The 20,794-nt window shown below is 50.7% G+C and overlaps 8 protein-coding genes across 8 annotated transcripts; 2 read left to right on the top strand and 6 right to left on the bottom strand.

Annotated features, from left to right (window-relative positions):
- Positions 1–972: 972 nt before the first annotated feature.
- On the bottom strand, positions 973–5,727 carry BDQ94DRAFT_165080 (putative cell polarity protein (Tea1); the record flags this gene model as incomplete). Its single annotated transcript, XM_026770198.1, has 4 exons — positions 973–4,522; positions 4,594–4,876; positions 4,953–5,352; positions 5,458–5,727. 4 exons carry the CDS (start codon positions 5,725–5,727, stop codon positions 973–975), a joined length of 4,503 nt encoding a protein of 1,500 aa, XP_026632382.1.
- BDQ94DRAFT_132936 (uncharacterized protein) lies at positions 5,314–6,492 on the top strand. The gene is made up of 2 exons (XM_026764168.1): positions 5,314–5,352; positions 5,458–6,492. The coding sequence occupies exon 2, from the start codon at positions 6,048–6,050 to the stop codon at positions 6,324–6,326; it is 279 nt and encodes a 92-aa protein (XP_026632381.1). The 5' UTR covers positions 5,314–5,352; positions 5,458–6,047; the 3' UTR covers positions 6,327–6,492.
- A 1,767-nt stretch (positions 6,493–8,259) lies between these two features.
- BDQ94DRAFT_132934 (uncharacterized protein) lies at positions 8,260–8,710 on the bottom strand. The gene has a single exon (XM_026764167.1). It carries the CDS (start codon positions 8,575–8,577, stop codon positions 8,404–8,406), a length of 174 nt encoding a protein of 57 aa, XP_026632380.1. The 5' UTR covers positions 8,578–8,710; the 3' UTR covers positions 8,260–8,403.
- A 1,405-nt stretch (positions 8,711–10,115) lies between these two features.
- Positions 10,116–14,997, top strand: BDQ94DRAFT_4686 (ubiquitin-binding TORC1 subunit KOG1). The gene is made up of 7 exons (XM_026775851.1): positions 10,116–10,136; positions 10,261–10,778; positions 10,837–13,566; positions 13,642–13,892; positions 13,940–14,273; positions 14,324–14,661; positions 14,717–14,997. Exons 2-7 carry the CDS (start codon positions 10,344–10,346, stop codon positions 14,904–14,906), a joined length of 4,278 nt encoding a protein of 1,425 aa, XP_026632379.1. The 5' UTR covers positions 10,116–10,136; positions 10,261–10,343; the 3' UTR covers positions 14,907–14,997.
- Positions 14,998–15,987: 990 nt separating this feature from the next.
- On the bottom strand, positions 15,988–16,975 carry BDQ94DRAFT_165078 (EI24 domain-containing protein; the record flags this gene model as incomplete). Its single annotated transcript, XM_026770197.1, has 3 exons — positions 15,988–16,105; positions 16,187–16,761; positions 16,877–16,975. The coding sequence occupies 3 exons, from the start codon at positions 16,973–16,975 to the stop codon at positions 15,988–15,990; spliced, it is 792 nt and encodes a 263-aa protein (XP_026632378.1).
- A 321-nt stretch (positions 16,976–17,296) lies between these two features.
- BDQ94DRAFT_165077 (uncharacterized protein) lies at positions 17,297–18,442 on the bottom strand (the record flags this gene model as incomplete). Its single annotated transcript, XM_026770196.1, has 1 exon — positions 17,297–18,442. One exon carries the CDS (start codon positions 18,440–18,442, stop codon positions 17,297–17,299), a length of 1,146 nt encoding a protein of 381 aa, XP_026632377.1.
- Positions 18,443–18,857: 415 nt separating this feature from the next.
- Positions 18,858–19,871, bottom strand: BDQ94DRAFT_132928 (uncharacterized protein). Its single transcript, XM_026764166.1, has 2 exons — positions 19,522–19,871; positions 18,858–19,455 (listed from the first exon to the last, which is right to left on the bottom strand). Exons 1-2 carry the CDS (start codon positions 19,583–19,585, stop codon positions 18,968–18,970), a joined length of 552 nt encoding a protein of 183 aa, XP_026632376.1. The 5' UTR covers positions 19,586–19,871; the 3' UTR covers positions 18,858–18,967.
- A 146-nt stretch (positions 19,872–20,017) lies between these two features.
- BDQ94DRAFT_132927 (uncharacterized protein) lies at positions 20,018–20,535 on the bottom strand. Its single transcript, XM_026764165.1, has one exon. The coding sequence runs from the start codon at positions 20,242–20,244 to the stop codon at positions 20,065–20,067; it is 180 nt and encodes a 59-aa protein (XP_026632375.1). The 5' UTR covers positions 20,245–20,535; the 3' UTR covers positions 20,018–20,064.
- Between the last annotated feature and the right edge of the window lie 259 nt (positions 20,536–20,794).

The raw sequence follows: 20,794 nt of genomic DNA, 5'->3' as shown, positions 1-20,794 counted from the left end.
TGATACAATCACGTAGATCAGGAGTCTCAACGTAGTTGCTTCTGCTGTCCGTCGCCACGACTGTCCAGAAAACCCGCATAATGCCTAGTGGCCGTTATTTTCTGCACTCCTATGGAAGCAGAATGTCTTGAGCAATAAGTAGGCCAAGAGCACCTTATCTCTCTAGATACTACAGGTTCAACACAACCAACTAAAAACATCATATGACCTTTGTATTCTTGTTCATGCTATGTAAATCTATAAATCTACGAGAGTCAAGAAAGATCACATCATAAACCACATTAAACACACATTCGCTTGGTCGGCATCTCAGCATTCGTGAAGATGCAGATATCTTTAGCATGGTACTTACAAACAAGGCCAGGAAAATCCGCCTTTTTTTCACCTAACTCAATGAACTACAGTTCTTTGTAACTACGTATTGTATTGGCTGCATTTCACTCAGTGGTGGCAATGTAAATGGCGGCCATGAACACCATATATTCAATGAGGTTTCAAAGGGTGTATCCATCTATCTAATAATCAACCTATCGAATTTTAGGTTGTTGCATCGTGTACATAATACAGTACTGGACTACGATTACAGGTCGGTCCGGTGGGAGAGAAATCGGGAATAGATTCAGACAGAGGCTTCGTTAAGTTAAAAAGTGAAGAAAGTAATGGAGTAGTAGTAGTAGTACAGTCCAAGGTATGGAAGGTGAAGAAGAAAAGGAAAAAGGAAAGGTAAATAGATGAAAGGAAATGAAATGGATAAAAAAGGTGGATGGGGTATAAAAGGGAAACAAGAACGAAGGGGAAAGCGGGCGGTGAAAGTTGAATCAATAACAAAGGTTGAGGCTTATTGCAGGATAAAGATGCTGTAGTCACTAGCCATCCATCAATCAATCAGCTGACTCGTGACATATACCAGACACATACACGCACAAACACAGATTTGAACTCTCATTATAATCGGAGACAGTTTTGTTGTGTTCAAGACATGCTTGCTGTTACATGATTCGTACCGGAGTGGCGAGGCTCGATCTTGTCTGTGGAGCTCGTCTCGTCTTCATCCAAACGACGCCTCCACTCGGCGAGACTGTCGCTCAGCCCCGTTTCCCTGGTTGGCGTTCTATCGAAGTCGGACTGCGTACTCAACCGATAGTTACGGTTGTTGCTCTCCCATTGGGTACGCAAGGCTTCCAGTTCGTTTGCAAGCGAGTCCAACGCCACCGAGTTTCGATTGTCAGGGAAAGCGTCGTCTTGAGACACGGCGCTGTCAGCCCTGGACCGACGGCCCGCGCCGATGGTGTTGCTTGAGGCGTTACTGTGGGTGCGAGAAATGCCGTTAATTCCTTGAACAGGCTGTGACTGCCGACGGTAGTGCCCGACTGACGCCTCAACCTGGTCGAGCAGCATAGTGACCTTCTGCTCGGCGTCGGACGCACGGTTCTCGAGCAAGGCGTTCTCCTGCTTAAGCTGTTCCAGCTCAGAGCGGCTTCTCTCTGCCGCAGCAGCAAGTTCCTGCTTGATACTTGCGAGTTCAGATTGCGATTTGGACTTGTCAGCCTCGGCGGCAGCAGTCTCTGCTCTCAGCCTGGCAATTTCACTTTCAAGGTTGGCGATTGAGGCTGCTGTATCTTCTTGGAGGTCGGCGATTGACTGTTCGAGTCTTGAGCGTTCGGCCTCCCAATCAGCAGGGGCTTCCGAAGATTTGGCAGACGATTCAGCAAGAGCTGTCTGTGCCGCGTCGAGCTCCGACTGAAGCTTGCCGTTCTGAGACTTGTACCGAGCAAGCTCGTCCTTCATGCGCTTCAGCATCTTTTCAGTGCCCTTGACGTAATGAACAGCTGACTGGTAGTCGTTCTCTAGTTGCTCAAGCTTCTCTCTGTATGCGCGGTCGGCTTCCTGCTCACGAGTCTCGAAAGAAGACTTCAATTCTTCGTGGGCCTTCAGGCTGGTGGAAAGCTGTTGCTCCAGCTCGCGGAGCCGGCCTTGCTCGGGAGTTCCGAAACGAGAGCCAGGCGACTCAAGGGGTGAGCGTCGGCTATCAGCATAATTGACCCCGCGCTCTCCCAGGAGGTCCTTCAAGGCAGCATGCTGGACGGCCAGAGCACCGGCTTCGCGCTGGTGGTTCTCCAGCTGTGACTTCAATTCTCTGTTCTCAGCCGAGTGGCCCTGACTTTCCTTCATGGCTGTTTGCAGCTGCCTGCGGAGTTGCAACCCCTCCCTACTAGCCTGTTCCTGATACGCCTCCAGTCCAGCGATCCTCTCCTCTGCGCGACGGAGCTTGTCTGCTGCTTCATCTGCAGCAGCTTGACTTGTCTTGGCCAATTGGTTGGCCCTCTCTATCTGAGCTTCCAAAGCAGAGACCCGCTGATCGGACAAGGAGCGCAAGGATGCTTCAGAATCGAAGGATGACGCACGCTCAAGACCCAACAGGAACGCATTCTTGTGGGTTTCGGCTTCCCTCGAATGACTCTGCATGAGCTCCTCGGCATCTCGCAAGCGACGTGTGGCGTTCTCTAACTCGGCTGACCTTTCTTCGTGCTCCGAACGCAACTGCAAGAGCTTCCTTTCTAAACCCTCACGCCGCTCACGTTCCTCATCTAGTTGTCTCTCCAGAAGTTGAGACTTCTCAGACGACGCGGTAACAGCCTCCCGCAGGCCGCCAAGATTAGTGCCGTAGTCCCTAAGACGAGTGGAAGAATCCTCGAGTTTCTGCAGAAGTTCCTCCTTGTCCAAGGACAATTGCTTCACGGCAGAATCGGCCTCCGATCGCAACAGACTCTCTTCTCTGAGGGAGGCCTCCAACTGATGAAGTTCCGCCCTAAGACTTTCAGCCTCTAGTTTACTGTTGTGCATTTCTAGTTCGGCCAGTCGCCTCCGGGTGGCTTCACATGTCTCCTCGGCAAGCTCACGGCCTCTCTTTTCCTGTTCAAGCTCAGTGGTGATCACTTCCAGCTTGGATCTGAGCTCATTCTGCGACGCGAGAGCCAGAGCTAGCCTTCGGGTTAGATCTGTGCCACGTTCCACAGACGTATCTTCGGATTCCTGTGCATTCCCATCCGGTTGCGGGGTGCCCCTTTGACTTCCACCATGGGCAGCCAACTTGGCACGAGAATAAGCGGCTTCATTGACCGCAACATCCCTTTGGTGCTCCACCTCTGCAACACGTTTAGATGCTATGGCTGCCTGGCGATCGACAGTTGCCTGCATTTTGGCCAGCTCTGCTCTCATGGCAAGGAATGCTTCAATCAACGGTCGATCCTCGTCCGCAAATGCATCTGCGGCACGCTCATCCACACCAACGCTGTTTGCCGGGTTGGGTGCATACCCGGCCTTCTTGGCCAACGCAAGTTCGGAAGCATACCATGCATTCCGGCTTTTCACTGCTTCCAGTTCTTTGATAAGCGCTTCCTGGTGAGGCGTCAGTCTGGGCGACCGTGGTTCGTCTCCCGATCGCGAATTTCTGTAACTCCTCGACTCCGTTGAGCCATCAATACTAGCATGTTTACCCAGTATGGATTCATCGGCACTGTCCATAGAACTGCGTTGCCGGTGCTGGCGCAAAGACCGTTGTCTAGTTGGTGCACTTATAAGGGGTGCAGCCTCACCAGCTTCCATAGCCTTGGCGGACATTCTTGATGGCTGCTGAGTTGGCGTACGGCGACCGCTCGATGCCGCGCTCGAGTCTTGCATCGGCCGGGCTTCTTTTGGTGAGTCCCTGGCAGCTGGTGAATCTCGATCCCTGTCGGGCCCCATGGCTCGAGCGGTATCCACAGGAGGGCCTCCATAGGCACGATCCGTCTTGGTGGGCGTCTTGCTTCTGGGGTTCATGGCGTGCTGAGGAGTGTTACCTCTTTGACCAGGTGTTGGGGCCTGTCCAGGGGGAGGAGGCCCCGCGGGGGCTTGCGCTATCGACGCTCTGGGCAGTCGGGATCCTGGCCCTGGACTAGGGCCAAGGTCTGCTGGTCTACCAGTAGGGCTGGTCATCATGCTTTCCCTTGACTGGGGGGCTGGTCCACGTCGTTGCGCGTCAGGTTGGTTCTGGGATTCCCGCGATGTCCGACCCGTCGGTTGCATTGCACGGTCTCCACTCATCTTCCGCATCGCTTGGATAGGAGCCCTTTCGCCAGTTTGGTTCTCAGCTGGGTAGCGAATCTTGGCGGTATCTAGAATATATGCCATGCTGAGTTCGACGGGATCCCGTGGCGCAGAGCTCGGCTCACCCGCCAGAACGATGATTTGCTTTCCAAATGCTGTCATGCTGTGACCAGACCTCGGAGAAGGCGCAGGCCCCATGTTTTGGAAAGAATACCATCGTCGTGTGGAGATGCGGAATGCGGCCAGATCCCCGAGGTCAATACCTTCGTCCGTCCGTCCTCCGAATATATACATAACGTCGTTGACAAGAGCCGCGGCGTGCCCTTCACGAGGTGTTGGGATAAAGCCGACACAATCCAACTGAGACCAGGTGTTGGCACGAGGGTCATAAGACCAGACATCGTTGAACCATTGCAAGCCATTCGTTCCTCCAAACCTGGAGCAGAGTCAGACATCGAGTGCATAACTCAGAGGGCCGAGGGGTATAGACGAAGAATAGACACTTACAGATACAGTTTGTCGTTGAAGCTCACTATTGTATGGTTGGTTCTGGCGGGTGGAATTTGGCCGGGCGGAGGGCCACCTTCGTGGCTATTCCGAATAAGGAATTCCCACTTGTTCCCAGGGTTCTGAAGCTGGTTTAAGTCGAAAGAAACCAAGTCGTTGAAGAAATAGCCTTCGACCTGTCCACCAAAAACATAGAGTCTAGAGCCAAGAATGTTGAGGGTATGGCCGTAGCGCCCGGCGGGTCGAGGACCTGGGGGTATGGATCTGGACCATTGACGAGAAGCTGCAGCCCGGTCAGGTTAGAATATGAACACCCCAAGAAGTCTCTCAGCCTATGAGACTATCGCACGCATACGTACATGTATTCAAGAGGTAGAGTGTGTCGTCCAAGGTGTCGGATTCATCCACCTTAGTATCGCCTCCAAATACAATGAAGGCGTTACCGACCAGCAAGCTGGCGTGGCCGACTCGCGGGCCCGGCCCTTCGGAGACAGTAGCGATGGGAAAACAGGACAAGTTACCGCCGCTGTTTTCCATCATCCACAAATCTCCCTTGACAGTCGACCCATCTATTAGCCCACCCATCATGTAGATGTCGCCCTCCTTCGATGCCACCGCATTGATTGCTGCTCCATAGCGAGGGAATGGATTTGTCTGGGCAGAGGTGAAGTTCACGCGTCGTTGCGACCATGGGTACAATGATGCACCTGGACTACCATTCGGGGAGTTACTTGGCGGTGCCTGTTGTGGACGTTGGCCCTGCGTGCAATCAGCCAAGGTTCGGAAAATGAGTAGCACTCATCGCAAGCAGAACAGGAGACACAATATTGAGTGCCACTATGGGAGAGGATCTGGGAAACCAACCTGCGATTCGGATTCGGCTCTCTGGCGCATCCGCGGGTGATCGGGGCTGTTCGTGCCATTCAACGAGTTCAAAGAATTATTGTAGCTACTGCTGGGCGTCGGGGTCTGGGAATGTGATCCATCCCGTTCTTTGGCGCCGCTGGGCTGCGCAGCCGCTGGTGGGTTTGGATTTGGGTTTGCCGGCGGCCCTTCTGAAGTATGAACATTTCTAGACGCGGGGGGTAGGCCAGAACCCTGCTGGTGTTTCTTCGACTTAAAGAGGAATGCCATCGTTAAGATTGGGTCGTAAACGGTCGTCTCAAGCACAAAGCAGCGGAGCAACGGCGGAAGTGCAATAGAGAACTGGGGGAGTCCACCAGCTGCACCAGGTCACCTGTACCAACAGAGTTCCAAATGCAATGAGGTCGGGGTATATTATAGATTGAAACAAGAGATACCACTAAAGACCGGCAAGAGGATAGCCCAAGAGCGCCGGGTTGTTGAACGATATGAAGGAGCGAACGGCGGGTAGAATTGAATCGGAGTCGAAAGCAGAGTAACAACAGTAGGGACCGGCGTTCGTTCCTGACGATGCTAGAAAGAGCAGTTAAATGCACCCCATTCAAATAAACGACCCTTCTCTTGAAGCCGCTCGTTGGATCGATTCGGAGACTGCGAGAGTTGTCTTGCCCTTTAATATCGAAATAGCCTCATTGAAATCCGATCGCGACACTGACAGAGCATGGAGAGGGGTGAAATATAGAAAAATCACAAGAAAGCAGACAGGGGTGGATAACAGCAAACGGAACGGAACGACTGCGACTAAGGACAAGCAAAGAAGGCCGACGGAAAAGTGGACAACAGGGCACCCAAAGACGAGAAGAACATGAACAAGGAAAGAGAGAGAAAAAGGATGAAGGTGCGCGAGCAGCAAGATGGGGCTCTGGACCTGGAGAATTGGAGGAGAGGAGAGAGGGAGGGAGACGAGAAGAGTGAAAGACTCCGGCGTTTCACACTTTCTGGCCAGCCAGCATTAGATAATTATCCTCTGGGCTTTGGCAGCAATTAGTTTTAGTTTTAGTTTAGGGGGGGAAAGGCAGAAGAAGAGCGAAAAGACGGATGGGGATGCGGACCTGCCAGGGCGACACCGCCTCATCGCCGTTCTCCAAGGCAGCTTCTGCTCTGCTTACTTTACCGTCTTGTGAGAAAGTTAATCTCTTTTCCCTCCCTGTCAACAAACCCAAAGAAAAGAAAGATAAAAAAAAAAAAAGTAAATAAAGGTCAATCCATCCTCCCACGAGGCGTTTCCATTCCCCAGACAGTGGTGGTGGTACATCCACCTCCCATACCTCAAGTCTTTCCTAGTTACATTCCCAGCGTGCCCACCCTCCCCGAACCACCTTACAACCTCCTCCATCAATTCCGTGCCTCATTCTACTACTGATTAGCACGGACAGGCTACGATTAACTTGTGGTTCTTGATCCCCCTTGTCTCACTGCTTGTGTTCCATCAAACCCCGATAACTTTCTGTCAGAATCTCATTAACCGGGCCAACAACCAGAGTTCGGTCGATCGGCCTTCAAAATAAGCAATACAATCGCAACTGCCGACATGTGTCTGTTGTTGGTCCACTTGGCTTGTCGCTCCACCCAGTTATCTGCTTACACCTCAATGCATGGACGATAGATGAGATGTGAAAGCAGAGGTGTCTACCCAGACTCGGTCATCTTGAGGAGATATCCTCCATTGCAAGCCAGTAATTGCAAAGATACAATGTGAGTGGATGTGGGTGAGCCACTGGTCATGCAGGAACCACCGCGAAAGGTTGGTTGGTTCCCTTGTGGCTCCCGAGCCACATCATCGACACCCCGAACATTCCACCTGGCAAACAAAACTCATCGGCTGGGCAATGTACGGAGGACCGCAGCAGAAGTTTCTTAAATTATGATTAGTCCGACGATGATATCACATTAGCCACGATCTAAACATCCCTTGCTGATTCAGGGCCATCTTTCATGCAGGAACGAGACATACTTATTACAAAGTACATTACGGACAGTAGCAACACCCATCCATCCTGCGGGCGGGCGCATTTGGAGAAGGATACCGTTCTACGCCATGGCCTGACCAGCCATCGCAAAGCTTGCTAGTATCCATGGCTCCATATACTCCATATGCCTTTGGTCTCTGGGCCCAGACATCCGGCATCAGCCGGACATAGATGCCCCATTTAGTATCAGACAGAGAGTGACTCCGTGTCGCAGACAGGCAGACATAAGGACAGGTTTAGACTGAAAGATGCGCGAGGGACATGAACTTTATTTAGTATGCAGATAGCAACGATCTCGTAGTCCCATCCCTTTATTATGAGGAGCTCCCAACTAGAGCCCGAATCGTTGCAAAGCAAACAAACCGGGGTCTTCATAGACGGCATGGCACTGACTACGTCACAGTATGGCCATAGAAAGCAGTTTGCGAAACGAGGTATCTTTGTCTACTGTGACGCCTCGGATAGGTGAGCTGCCGTTGGAGAAAATGAGGCAAGCGTTCTGGTGAAAGTTGAATGTGTCGCGTTGATTGGCGACAGCCATTATTCAGGGATTATGAATCAGGTCGGTTCAAACTCCTCCACCTTCTAATTCTGGAGGGGAGTTGATCAACGGTAGACTTCCTAGCGAAGCTGACTGGCTGGGGAAATATGGTGTAAAGTCCGGATGGGTTAGCGCTGGGGGAGGGCCGGGCTTACAGACTTACAGTTACTAAGTTAGCTCCGCCCGTAGCGAGGCTCCTCATACAAAATAGCTCGGGACGCTGCCAGGAAACGAGAACCACGAGATTGAGCAGGGCGGAACCAGGGGTTGAACAGTCCCAATATCCAAGGGGGGTTAGGGAAAAGAGAGCCACTAGGGTCAAGCAGAGATCACATTGGTCACGGCAAAAGGGGCTGGTCCGCATTATCTGGCCCATCATTCCCACGACAGGCGAACTAATTTCTGGATTCCAGACAACGGTCGGTTCGATCGATATCTACATACCCTGTGTGGTTTAGTCCAGCAACCACTGGGACCATGGGAACCACCAGAGATATGATTCTCAGGCCACTGGGCATGGGGCGCTGAATGGCTGGTACCCCCTTTCATATCTGCTATTCAGTAAATATCTGCTACTTAGTAGAGTAAGTAACTAGTAAGGGACGCCGAAAGTACTACTACTACCTGTCAGTACTACGTAGCAGGATGCCACTACCCTTCCTGTCGTATCTTACAATGCTCAATCTCTCAATTGGTTTCTTTCGTGGCGGCAGTGGCGCATCGTGATCTGGGCGCTGACGGTTTTTTTTTATTTTTTTTTAATTCTTTATTTTTCCTCTCCCCCGGATGTCCCGTGATGGTGTGCTTGCCTTTCCTTTCCCTTTTGCAACCCACTCATAAGCCATCACCCGTATCGGGTTCCCTACCTTGACCACCAATGAGGTTGGCTCATACCCATGGTTGAACATGGCCCAGCCTGCAGGGCTTGCAGTAGCCTCGTTTTTACCACTTTAATTAGAGCGCACTTGGGGTGCAAAAAGAAAAGAAAGTTGTCGGCTGAAATGAAGCTGCGTCCTTCCGAATATACCTGGTCGCTTCTCATAAGATTTTCAGTCGGAAGGGTGCATCAAGCCTACTCGCTTAGTATTGGCAAACAGATAGACATGGGCAGACTGTTTCACACAGAAGAGTGACTGAAACGAAACATGATCTGACGGCTTCCGATCGCCGTTAAGCCTACCCGTCTTGGTCCCTTGTCTCTGTTCTCTCCCCCACGCCTCCTTACCACTACTGTAGCCGGGTTACGAAAATATGTTGCTACTGTGCACGGAGTAAATAGTAGTGGGAGAAGACACAAAGCGCAACTTCTCGTAGATTATATAACACTTTTAACCCTATTTTTCGGTGTACTAACCTGGTGTCCATATCTGTTCGTGGATAAAGTGCATCTGCGGTATTGTATTGGAAGATAAGCATGTAAATCACAACGTGTTGATAGAGTGTGAACCGTGTCATTGCCTCTCCTGAACTCCTGATATAAATATAGCTTGGGTGGGTAGTGTATGGAGTAGTTAAAATGATATTGATCTAGTCCAAACTAGGTACGTATGAACATTGGAGTTCCTGAGTACGCTTAGTCAACTTGCTAGACATGTGACTTATGAACTCTGGAGTGTTAGCTGCCAGGTGCGATGACAATGAAGATGGGATATCAAAGTACGTGGTTTAGATGAGAAGCTAAAACATAAATACTTAATCTCAATACATCCTCCCCCAGTAATAAGTAACCAAACCAACCACTCGGCAGGAATATCGTCATCCATGGGAGCTGCCTAATCCAGTTAAGCGCAGGCGTTGGATATGCTCCGGGGACAACGATGTTCCGTCCAGGCCATGCCAAGAGGATCCCGGCCAGAGCTCATGGTTCTCGCCGAACCAACATCATCAACCAAGTCCCCCGCGTCTTTGGAAGGGAGTGTCAGCAGTTTCAACGTCCTGGGGAGACCGAATCGCCTGGTGTTTGATTTCTTTTTGATTCCCTGACCGTGGCAGAGCTTCCTCGCCACAGGGCGTCCTCCCAACTGCTGGCTGCTGACTGCTGACCCTCCGGATTGGGTATGAGAATCGCCTGGTCCCAGTGAATGCACTGTGACATGAGTATTGATAAGGTGAGAGCATATTCACCGGCGCATCTGCCCTACAGTCAACAGTCGACGCCTTTGCAACACAAACTCCATGCATGTGAGATTCTTCATCGTCTTCCTCTATATGCTAACTCCTCCGCATGTTCAGGTCCCGGCCTGCTTCATCCTCGTTACTTCACGCCGCATGATGACCTTCGATGTATAACAAACCCTGATTGACCAGAATTCAGAATGGAGCCCACAATCCAGCAGGCATCGCAACCCGAACCTCGGAAGAGTCACCACAAGTCTGTTCGGGTTGCCTTTGGTCCGGATCTAGAAACACACATTCCCCCGCGTGACAGATCACCCGCTCCAGTTCCAGGACATCACCGATCATTCACTACCGTGGAGCACAAACAGCCTCCCGTTATCACACCCGAACGACCGACTAGCTCATCTGCAGGCGAGAACCCGGTGATTATCGAGAACAATGGCCGACTGGCTTCGGATCGATCGTCGGAATCTGGAAGACCGATTGCGACCCTGAAGAGGGCCCGCAGCGACTATGGGCCCAGAGTGGGGCTTGATAAAGCCATTGCTGCGGATGAGGAAGAGGACATTGCCATGAGACACGGATGGCAGGAGGAATATACCTCGAGCGAGTACCTGAAAGTCCTGCACTCGGTAAGCAGATGCAGCAGATAGCCAAGGCTTCCAATCCGAACGGATCTGACTGCTCTAGAATTTCTACATGTATTTTACAGAGAAGCGCCATGAGACGAACGGTATCCCCAGGGATCCGGTCGGAAGCTGGCCCAGTCAAGACTGGCGTATGAAAGACCGCCTGAAAACCGTCTCTGCTGCGCTAGCCATCTGCCTGAACATCGGCGTCGACCCGCCCGATGTGGTCAAGACGAACCCGACAGCTAAGTTGGAATGCTGGGTCGATCCCACGTCCACTACCGGCGGTGGTCACAATAAGATCATGGAGCAGATCGGAAAGAAACTACAGGAGCAATATGAGACACTTAGCTTAAGAACTAGGTACAAGCAATATCTTGACCCCTCTGTCGACGAGACGAAGAAGTTTTGCATCTCTCTGCGCCGTAACGCCAAGGACGAGCGAGTGCTGTTTCATTATAACGGCCATGGTGTTCCTCTCCCTACTCAGTCGGGTGAGATTTGGGTCTTCAACAAGAATTACACGCAGTACATTCCGGTGTCCCTCTACGACTTGCAGTCCTGGCTTGCAGGACCTAGCCTGTTCGTCTTCGACGTGTCGCATGCCGGGAATATCGTACAGAATTTTCACACCTTCGTTGAGAAACATGAGAAGGAGAACGCAGAGGCGAAGAAGCGGGATCCAAATGCCATCATTCAAAACTACGGGGATTGTATCATCCTCGCAGCGTGTCAGAAGACAGAGTCGCTCCCAACTAACCCCGATCTTCCTGCGGATATTTTCACATGTTGCTTGACTACGCCTATCGAAATTGCCCTGCGCTTCTTCATCCTCCAGAATCCCCTGCAGACGAATATCTCAATTGACGAGTTTAGAGTGCCAGGCCGGTTACAGGACCGGAGGAGCCCATTAGGAGAGCTGAACTGGATCTTCACTGCGATTACGGACACTATCGCCTGGAACACCTTGCCACGGGCGCTGTTCAAGAAGCTTTTCCGTCAAGATCTTATGGTCGCTGCTTTGTTTAGAAACTTTCTGCTCGCCGAGCGTATCATGCGCACATATAAGTGTCATCCCATTTCATCTCCTGAGCTTCCAGAAACCCACCATCACCCGCTGTGGAAGAGCTGGGATTTGGCAGTCGAGATGGTCTTGTCGCAATTACCGGCTCTGATTGATCACGAAGAGGGTCGCAGGCAATATGAGTATCAGCATTCAACTTTCTTTGCCGAGCAGCTTACGGCGTTCGAGGTTTACCTGTCGTCAGGTCCAACGGAAAAGAATCCCCCAGATCAGCTTCCGATTGTGCTACAGGTCCTTCTCAGTCAAGCACATAGACTCAGGGCGTTGATATTGCTTAGCAAATTCCTGGACCTGGGACCTTGGGCTGTCCATCTGGCTCTGAGCATCGGGATCTTTCCATATGTCGTAAAGCTCCTGCAGTCTGCAGCTCAAGAATTGAAGCCAGTGATGGTCTTTATCTGGGCCAGGATCATGGCCGTCGATCATACAGTCCAGAACGATCTGTTGAAAGACAACGGAATCCATTACTTTATTTCCATCCTCAACCCTTCCTCGCCGATTCCTGTGGGCAATGCTAGCGAACATCGAGCGATGTGTGCGTTCATCGTCTCGATATTTTGCAAGAATTATCCTCAAGGCCAGAATGTGTGCCTTTCTGCTGAGCTCTTTGACTCTTGCCTCAAGCACCTTATGGATGTGGAAAACCCCCTGTTGCGGCAATGGTCATGTCTCTGTATTAGCATGTTGTGGTCGGACTTTCCTGAAGCAAAGTGGATGGGCATCCGTTGCGCTGCTCCTGCAAGACTTTGCGAGCTTAATTTCGATCCGGTCCCAGAGGTCCGAGCTGCAATGCTCCATGCAGTAACGACGTTCTTGGGTATTCCTGATTTGACAGACCAGGTTGCCCAAATTGAAGAGTCACTGGCTATGACGGTGCTGCCTATGGCATCGGACGGCAGTGTCCTGGTGAGGAAAGAACTCCTGGTCTTTTTCTCAACGTTCGTGAGGCGCTATCAGAACAAATTCCTGGTTGCTGCCTACGAGGAATTCCAGGACGAGAAGCAGAACCTCCAGCTGAAACTGGAACAAGATGGTACTCGGAGCCTTTCCTTGGAGGATGTGCCAAATATCTCCGCAAATGGCTCCACAGATCCCACCCATCGGTCTCAGATATTGTCCCGGAACACGACTTTTGGTACAATTTGGAAACAATTACTTATTCTTTCTGTTGATCCTCATCCCGACATTGCTCAAGATGCGGCCATGGTGGTCGACTACATTCACATCTGTCTTCTTCAATCCCCTATGGCAGCGCTAACCAACAAGATTCGCAATGAGATCTTGGATCTCTCGAGTCGTGTATCTCAGAAGTTCCAGGTCCGAGAAAGGCCAGAGTCCAAGAAGACTGCCCCACCGCCGACACCTCCTTCCGCAGCACCGCCGAAACAAGAAGGCTATCTGTCACTGAGCCTCAAACGAACGGCGAGTGTCGCTGCATCGCTCAAGAACTTGGCATTTGGCAATTCATCGGCCGCCGAGGCGCAGTCGCAGCAAACGTCAACGGCCCCGAAGAGTCGAGTGCCCATGACACCGAGAGGACGAGCCCCTCCCGAATGGACGCGGCCTCCAGAGGTTAACGACCAAGTCGCTCCCGCGACCGCATATCACCAGGCCCCAACCCCTACTTCACGAGGCTTTGAACCCAGAGATCCCACTGCTGTTCCGACGATCCCCTTGATGAGCAGGTTCCTAGATTGGTCCACAGAGGTAATCCCAGAACTCCTTGATGCAATAAGCGCGGAAACCCAAATTGAGTATGAGCAACTTCTTACCCGTATCCAGTACTTCCGGGAACCCCAGATGAAACCCAATGAGCCCGACGAGCCCGGTAGTGCGGACTACAACGAACGCCTTTGGAGACGGAGTCGCAACGAGAAGATCATTTCAGAGACCCAGCCCCTGAAGGGAGTAGCCGGCAGCAGCCGATGGGACAATTCGTTGTCTCTCTTGTCTAACAGCAGTCAACCCTTGAAAATGTGCTTCCACCAATTTGAGGATCATCTCGCAGTGGCGGACGACAGGGATACGATTGCGTATGTGCTTAGGATCAGCCGTATATTCCTTCGCTAATACCAAATAGGATATGGGACTGGCAGAGCCACAAACGCCTCAACCGCTTTTCTAATGGCAACCCAGCAGGCTCGAAGATCAACGAAGTACGGTACATCAACGAAGATGATCAAGCACTCTTGATGACTGGTTCCTCCGACGGCGTCTTGAAAGTGTTTAGGAACTATGAGTCCTCCAAAAAGGTTGAGATAGTTACGTCTTTTAGGGCTCTGCCGGAATTAATTCCCAGTAACCGGAATGCGGGCCTGGTTCTCGACTGGCAGCAGGGTCAGGGAAAAGCGTTGGTCGCAGGAGACGTCAAGGTCATTCGTGTATGGAATGCAGCTACCGAAGTGTGCACCAACGTATGTATCCACTTGTTGAATATGGGGACACTCTTCTGACTAATGCATAGGATATTCCCGCAAGGTCCGGCTCTTGTATCACTTCTTTGACGTCGGATCAAGTTGCAGGAAATATCTTCGTGGCTGGATTTGGCGATGGCGCTGTTCGAGTGTTTGATCAGCGTCTTAAGCCGACAACCTCCATGGTCAAGGTCTGGCGTGAGCACAAGCAATGGATTACCAACGTCCATATGCAACGCGGCGGATTGAGAGAACTGGTGTCTGGTAGCCGAAATGGCGAGATTCGGCTATGGGATCTTCGAATGGACACGCCCTTTTCAACGTTCTCAGCGACCAGGGACACGCTTCGCACATTGAGCGTGCATGAACACGCTCCTGTGTTCATGGTGTACGTGCATCTTAATCAGATATGGCTAAGCAAATTGGCTGACGTGTATGAACAGGGGTACCAACCGACACGAAGTCAAGACGTTCAACGTCAATGGTACATATCTATCCACCTTCGAGCCCTACTCGAGCTTCCTCCACCACAACCGCTCGTCCCCGATTGCTAGCACGGCTTTCCACCCTCACCGCACCCTGCTGGCGTGTGCTGCCCTCAACGACAACCACATCAACCTCGTGAACTGCTAATCTATCTTCCATACCCCCTTCATGGCCATTCCATCCAACCCTTATACCACTCCTAGCAAATTTCGGCGCCTGGAACTTTCATCCTTCGGGCAATGTTCGATTCGGATTGTTTTCCTTCTGATCTTCAACCTAACACCTTTTAATGGCAAATCATGAAGCATCACTTTCTGGCGTAGGTCGGCTAGCTTTTTGCGTTGGCGCTAGGAAATATTTTTTTCGTTTCCTTTATTATCATATGGCCTCGTTTTCTTCCTTTCATTTCTTGTCTTCCCACTATGACCGTGTCGCTTGTATATGGATGGACATAGCTATGCAGGCAGACCAGGGTTTTAATTGTCATTTTATACCCAGTGTTGTGTGAAGAATGGCTTGTAGGATTGTAGATAGTATTCATTTACTTCACCAATGAAGTAGCCGACTGGCCAATCTTATAGTATCTTAGGTATGGACCTCCTGTCAATTAAAGCTGTAGCAAACATACCGTGTCCTTGCCTTGGTTCAAATATCATATAGTGGGCACATGACATTTATAATGAAATATCATCATGTAAAGATATCAGTAGCTTATAGGTGTTATCTGCAGCTTAGAAAGGTTACTACTAGTAATTAAAAGGATATAAAAGACGATACGACTAAAAGCCCCCAAATCGATGATTACTGGTAACTATCACAACTGTAGGTAACTTTTGTCAGACCCCCACGCAACTCTGGGCCCCTACTGATACCTTCTTCTGGTATTATTTTACAGTTGATATTTATCATATAGTAGTTCTATCTAACAAATGCAAAATTGAAACATGCTCACACTACTAGTGGAGATCGGAAACGCTGAAGAGGGTTTGTACATCACAGCACCCAATTATACACTATGCAGTACTAAGGCAACCAGCACCCGAGGTCAATTTGGAGCTACAACCGTAAGGGACAGAAGAAATATATACCATTGTTACACATATTCACCTCACACCACACATATCATACAAGAACTACATAAAAACACACTGAACTTTTCCCTCCCGGTCCTTCAACGGCTGCATCCCATCCCATCCCCTTGAGAATCACATCCACCAACAAGAAAAACCTACTGCAACGACTTCTCCCAATCCGCCGCCCACAACGCCGCCCCAACCGTATTCGTAAACGCAAACGCGATCGACACAAACGGGACCATTTCCAGCGCGAATGCCGCCATCCCAAACCTACCCAGCAGTCAGTCAGCCATCACCAACACCCTCAAATATACTACCACCTCAAGGGGGAAAAAAAAAGATGAAACATACCCAGTATACTTCCCCCTCCACCTCCCGACCCATCTCGCCCTATCCCCCTTCTTCCACCCCTTCAACGCAAACCACCGCTCATGCACCCCCTCACCGACCTTCTTGCCCTGCACATAAACATACATCACCGTTCCCACAACAGGAACGAAGTTCAATGGCAGCAGTACCACACTCCTTACCAACATATTCCACATGTTCGTTTGTCTCTCCTCGACTTCTTCCTTGCTCCCGAGGCGGGAGATAGCTTCATCACCACTACTCTTCCCAGACTGTTCAAGCAGTTTCTCCTGACCCATCTCTACGAGCGTCGCATCAAACGTAGCAGTGATCGCATCCGCGAGGAGAAACGACCTCGCGAGGAAGGTCGTGATGGTGGAAGACTCGCTGAGGACGAGTAATGCGGCGGAGAAAGGAGCCAAAAGGGGTCCACTGGTAATGGACATGATGGCTGCTTGGGGCACGTAAGTGAAGAAGAACATGGCTGTGGTGACGCCCACGCCGAGGGTGAGGGTTTTGGAGGAGCGGGAGAGGAGGGGTTGGCGGAGGGTGGGGCGGTTGAGGGTGTAGATTATTCCCTATATTGATATTTAGTATTTGGTTGGGGGTGGTTTATTCGGTATAGGTATAGTAGCTATGGATGTCTGTATGGGGGATGGGGGGATGTGGTTGGTTCAGGTGGTGGAAGTGCACCTTAATTGGGTAGAAATATGTCCCTGAGAGGACGACATCTTTGGCAATGGCCCGGATGTGGGTTGCTTCGTCAATGAGAGCTCCAGTTATTTTGTTCATGGTTGTTGTGAGGGTCTTTTGTGGTTGGCAATTATAAAGGTGTTCATGAGGGAAGGTGTTGCGGAGGGATACTTTTGGATGGCGGTGACGTCGTCGGGAGCTAGCTATCTACTGTACCCATCAAGTGGGGATTGCCAGACTAGGAAATTTCTTGACCCGCATTTTTACTATATTGTAAACATATCTATGATATTTTCAGCTAATTAGAGCTAGTCCTCGCTCAACCACTCTAAAATACATACTGTAGGGGTCTTTATCTCATAAGATAGGACATGCTCCCACTGATGGTACATGAAACAAGCCACCGTAACAGAAACAGGCTCAGTCAAAGTAGCTATGTTTACCATCCTGGCTGGGCGAGCAATAATAAGGATCTATGCCCCCGAAGTCGGCAAAGTTTGCTGCTTGCTTTTTGCGATTCTTGGAGACGTAGGAATAGAGGTTGATTATCACATCACCCAGTAGCAATGTCGTCTGCTTCTCCTTTTCACTAGCGCAGTTCTCTGCAATTCCCTTGACTTGCTGACGGAGTTTGTTATGGCCTCTTCCATCCTTGTGGAACCACACTTCTGCTTCTTTGACGGGTCTGGTGAGTCCAGGAGGAGTTCTCAACATGCTGTCCTGAGCTGCGGAGTCATTGTCGATGCTAGACACATTGGCTGTACTGGTAGACTTGGTCTCGGATGCCTGACTGTCCTGTGGCGTATGAGTCTTAACAGGTTCGGTCTCCACAGCATATTCCCGGAGCGGCGCCTGTTCCTTGTCCAACTTGGGGCTTTCAGGCTTCTGTGAAACGTTCTTGAGCAGTGCGGTGACCTCTTCCTTGAACCTGCGTTGTTTCTCCTCCCGTTCCAGATCCAGAGTACGCGAGCGCTCCAAATAGGTCGGGTACTGGGCCCCAGGACCCGAGATCTCCAGACCGGATGTAATCCGGGTTTCAGGACGCTTGAGACGGGTATGGACTCGCAAGGACTCGTATGGGGTCTGGCTATAGGTTCGATCAAAGTTGGCTCCGTAGAGGTCCAAGGAGGTATGCTCGGAGACCGATTCATGGAAAGGGGTGCCCAACGAATAGGAGGACTCATAGGATCTGGTATAACTCAAAGGATTTCGTTGAAAGTGACCATCGTCGCTGCTCTCCCATCCGTGCGATTCAAGACGAGAAGGTGTGAAGGATTCCGCAGGTATGCTCAAATGATGGTCTGCTTGGTTTGTACGGTGCATGGCTGAGAGATGAGATAAGGCCTTTTGCTGGCTCATGGGTTGTGGTTCTTTCGGGTCGCTGCTTGACGACAGATCTGACAGATGCTTTCGGGTTCTGGCGCCTCTTTTAGAGCCTGTCTTGGTGCAAAGCTGGAACAAAGGTATTGGCTGAGAGGATGCCAGGTCCTGGTAGTTGTCCAGTTCGTGATCTTCGTCTCGGTACGCGGTGGACGTTCTGGTGAAGAGTAGGCGACGAGACGCCATGGTGAAGTTTCGCTGGTGAACGACTGTGACAGACAGCTGAATAGGGTGAGAGATCGGAAGAAATGAGGAAGCTAGTGATTAAAACAATGAGATGTCGGGGTCATGCCATGGAGATGCAGACGGAGTGACGCACTTGCACATTGTAAGTTGCGAAGCGTACCTGCCCACTTCGGGAAGTGCTATCGTTCACTCGTTTGAACTGTCGAGTTTGCTGGGTTTGCTGTGTTACGCCGCTGCCTGTGTCTCTGCCAATACACCACTGTTTCTGTCAGGACAGCAACACATTTCATGCTGAAGGCCCCGCAAGGACTGTAATGTAGCTGATCTCCATGACTGCCCAACCATCATATCGACCAGCATCGAAGCCCGAGTTCAAGTAGACATGTGCGCGAACAAATTCTCAAACTACGCAGTATCTTCGAGGAGATTCGATTACTATTCCGCATATAAATTACCGCATGTCCATCATACATGTGTATTAAATAATCAACCTTTGCATGAGACTGATGATACTTGCAAGTGCCTCTACCATTGGTTCCGCTGCGGACCACCAGAGCGCACGTTGTCCGGGCCCATCGAATGGTAACCCATCTTGCCAGAGTCCAACCTGTTGGTAGGACTGTACTCATTAGATCCAGTGTCCTGGCCGTAGGTGTTGTAGCTGCTGTCTCCTGCACCACCGCCGAAGTCCTGCATCGCTCCACTGTCCATAGCCCGCGATTCATATCCAGTCCCTGAGCCACCGTATCTCTCCGTTTCATGTCTATAATCCGCAGAGCCAGATCCATAGCCACCCGTATTACCATAATCGTAGCTACTGGTCTGAGATCCGTAGCTGCCGCCATATTCACCACCAGTGCCCGAACCATATGTGTCCGTCCTGCGCTCATAGTCGCCAGCACTGTAGTTATCAGAGCTGGGCTGAGAGCTATAGGAACCATCGCCAGGCCCATATCGCTCCGCGCCGCCCGAATTATAGTTGTCGGTACTGGGCTTGTTACCCTGACCTTTGCCTAAATCGGGAATAAGTTAGAAGAAGGCTAGATGTAAATCCTAGGTAATATAGAAGATATTCATACGGGAATTGGAATTGCCGTGATGGCCAGTCAAGGCATCTTTGACCTTGTGCATGAGATTCGACATCTTGATAAGTCTTAGGTAGAAAGGCGATAATCGCTAAAGCTACTTTGTTATGTGATCAATGCTCCGACCCGGCATGTTGTGCGAGGTTAGCACACGTTCAAATAAGGTCCCAGTCCATTGTGAACGTCTGGCGGGGATGGAAGCCACCCATGCTTGTCACCACAAAGGGCAGGACAATGGAACGAACTACCGCGGAGGATGACGTTTGTACCAGCATCTGAGCTGATGGTGTGGGATGATGGAGGAAATGGAAAGCGAGGATCGGGATGTCATCCACGTCATGCCATTGAGACAGCTCCATCCAGCCCATGGATTTGGCCGGTGAAGCTCCGCGCACAAGCCACGGAACCCTGGGATGGCACGCCACAAATTAACCCCGCTTGTTTCCTTGCAGTACCCACAGGACCAAGAACTGGTGATGTTCTAGATTCCACAGAGAAGTGATGAAGACACTGCTCTATAAAGCACGTGACTTCTTGTTAGCGATATAACGTTAGTAGACTCTGATCATGTAAGCGACAGGAATGGCATTGGTGAAAGCTACTTGATAGACAGATAGACAGTGCTAGCACTGTTTCTACGGAGTGGTTAGGTGGGGTTTTCCCTTGACTCGAACAACAAACACACATTCCTGGGCACATGAAACGAACCCCCTGCATTGTCGATCGCTTCACTGTGTACCCATGAGAAAAAGCACTAAAGTCGAAGTCGACAGTGAATATTGAGCAGGTGTGGGGAATGACGGGAAGCCAGTTCTTATTGATCTGCGGGGGACGCAGAGAAGCAGTGGATTACACGGATTAAATTGAGGAAATGATAAGAGGGAAAGTTGTATTGTATGGTAAGATTATTGGGGGGTGGGTGTGACACAGTCATTAATTAGGGAATGAGATGTTGCCATGCGCCACACCATGTAGGAAGAAAAGGGTCTCGTGAATGGCAAAGAGTCACTAGTCATTGACTACCTAATTCTTAAGTCAAATTTTAAATCGATGAAGTGCTGATGGAATTGGGCAGGCCAGCCCAGAATGCACGGGCGCAGGGTCTGTGACGTAGTAGGGGTGAAAAGGTATGGCGGTTGCCTGACAAACCTGAGGAAGCCACTAGTAAGGAATCTCCCCTCCTCAGGCAGGGAATCCCGTGACTGAGTGCCCCCCCAAGCCAGACTGTCTGACAGAGAAACACTACTAAACTCACTAGTTAACAGTC

Source organism: Aspergillus welwitschiae (assembly GCF_003344945.1).
Source record: "Aspergillus welwitschiae strain CBS 139.54b unplaced genomic scaffold BDQ94scaffold_1, whole genome shotgun sequence".
NCBI lineage: Eukaryota > Fungi > Ascomycota > Eurotiomycetes > Eurotiales > Aspergillaceae > Aspergillus > Aspergillus welwitschiae.
Note: the sequence above shows the minus strand (reverse complement) of the source record. Positions and strands in the feature narration are given on the sequence as shown.

Bases quoted from the DNA above. Each gene is read 5' to 3' on its own strand.
- BDQ94DRAFT_132936 (XM_026764168.1), top strand. From the start codon at position 6,048: ATGCACCCCATTCAAATAAACGACCCTTCTCTTGAAGCCGCTCGTTGG.
- BDQ94DRAFT_132934 (XM_026764167.1), bottom strand. From the start codon at position 8,577: ATGAAAGGGGGTACCAGCCATTCAGCGCCCCATGCCCAGTGGCCTGAG.
- BDQ94DRAFT_4686 (XM_026775851.1), top strand. From the start codon at position 10,344: ATGGAGCCCACAATCCAGCAGGCATCGCAACCCGAACCTCGGAAGAGT. The intron at 10,779-10,836 runs GTAAGCAGATGC...TGACTGCTCTAG, and splicing joins ACCTGAAAGTCCTGCACTCG to AATTTCTACATGTATTTTAC. The intron at 13,893-13,939 runs GTATGTGCTTAG...AATACCAAATAG, and splicing joins GACGACAGGGATACGATTGC to GATATGGGACTGGCAGAGCC.
- BDQ94DRAFT_132928 (XM_026764166.1), bottom strand. From the start codon at position 19,585: ATGTCGAATCTCATGCACAAGGTCAAAGATGCCTTGACTGGCCATCAC. The intron at 19,456-19,521 runs GTATGAATATCT...TTCCCGATTTAG, and splicing joins TCACGGCAATTCCAATTCCC to GCAAAGGTCAGGGTAACAAG.
- BDQ94DRAFT_132927 (XM_026764165.1), bottom strand. From the start codon at position 20,244: ATGCAGGGGGTTCGTTTCATGTGCCCAGGAATGTGTGTTTGTTGTTCG.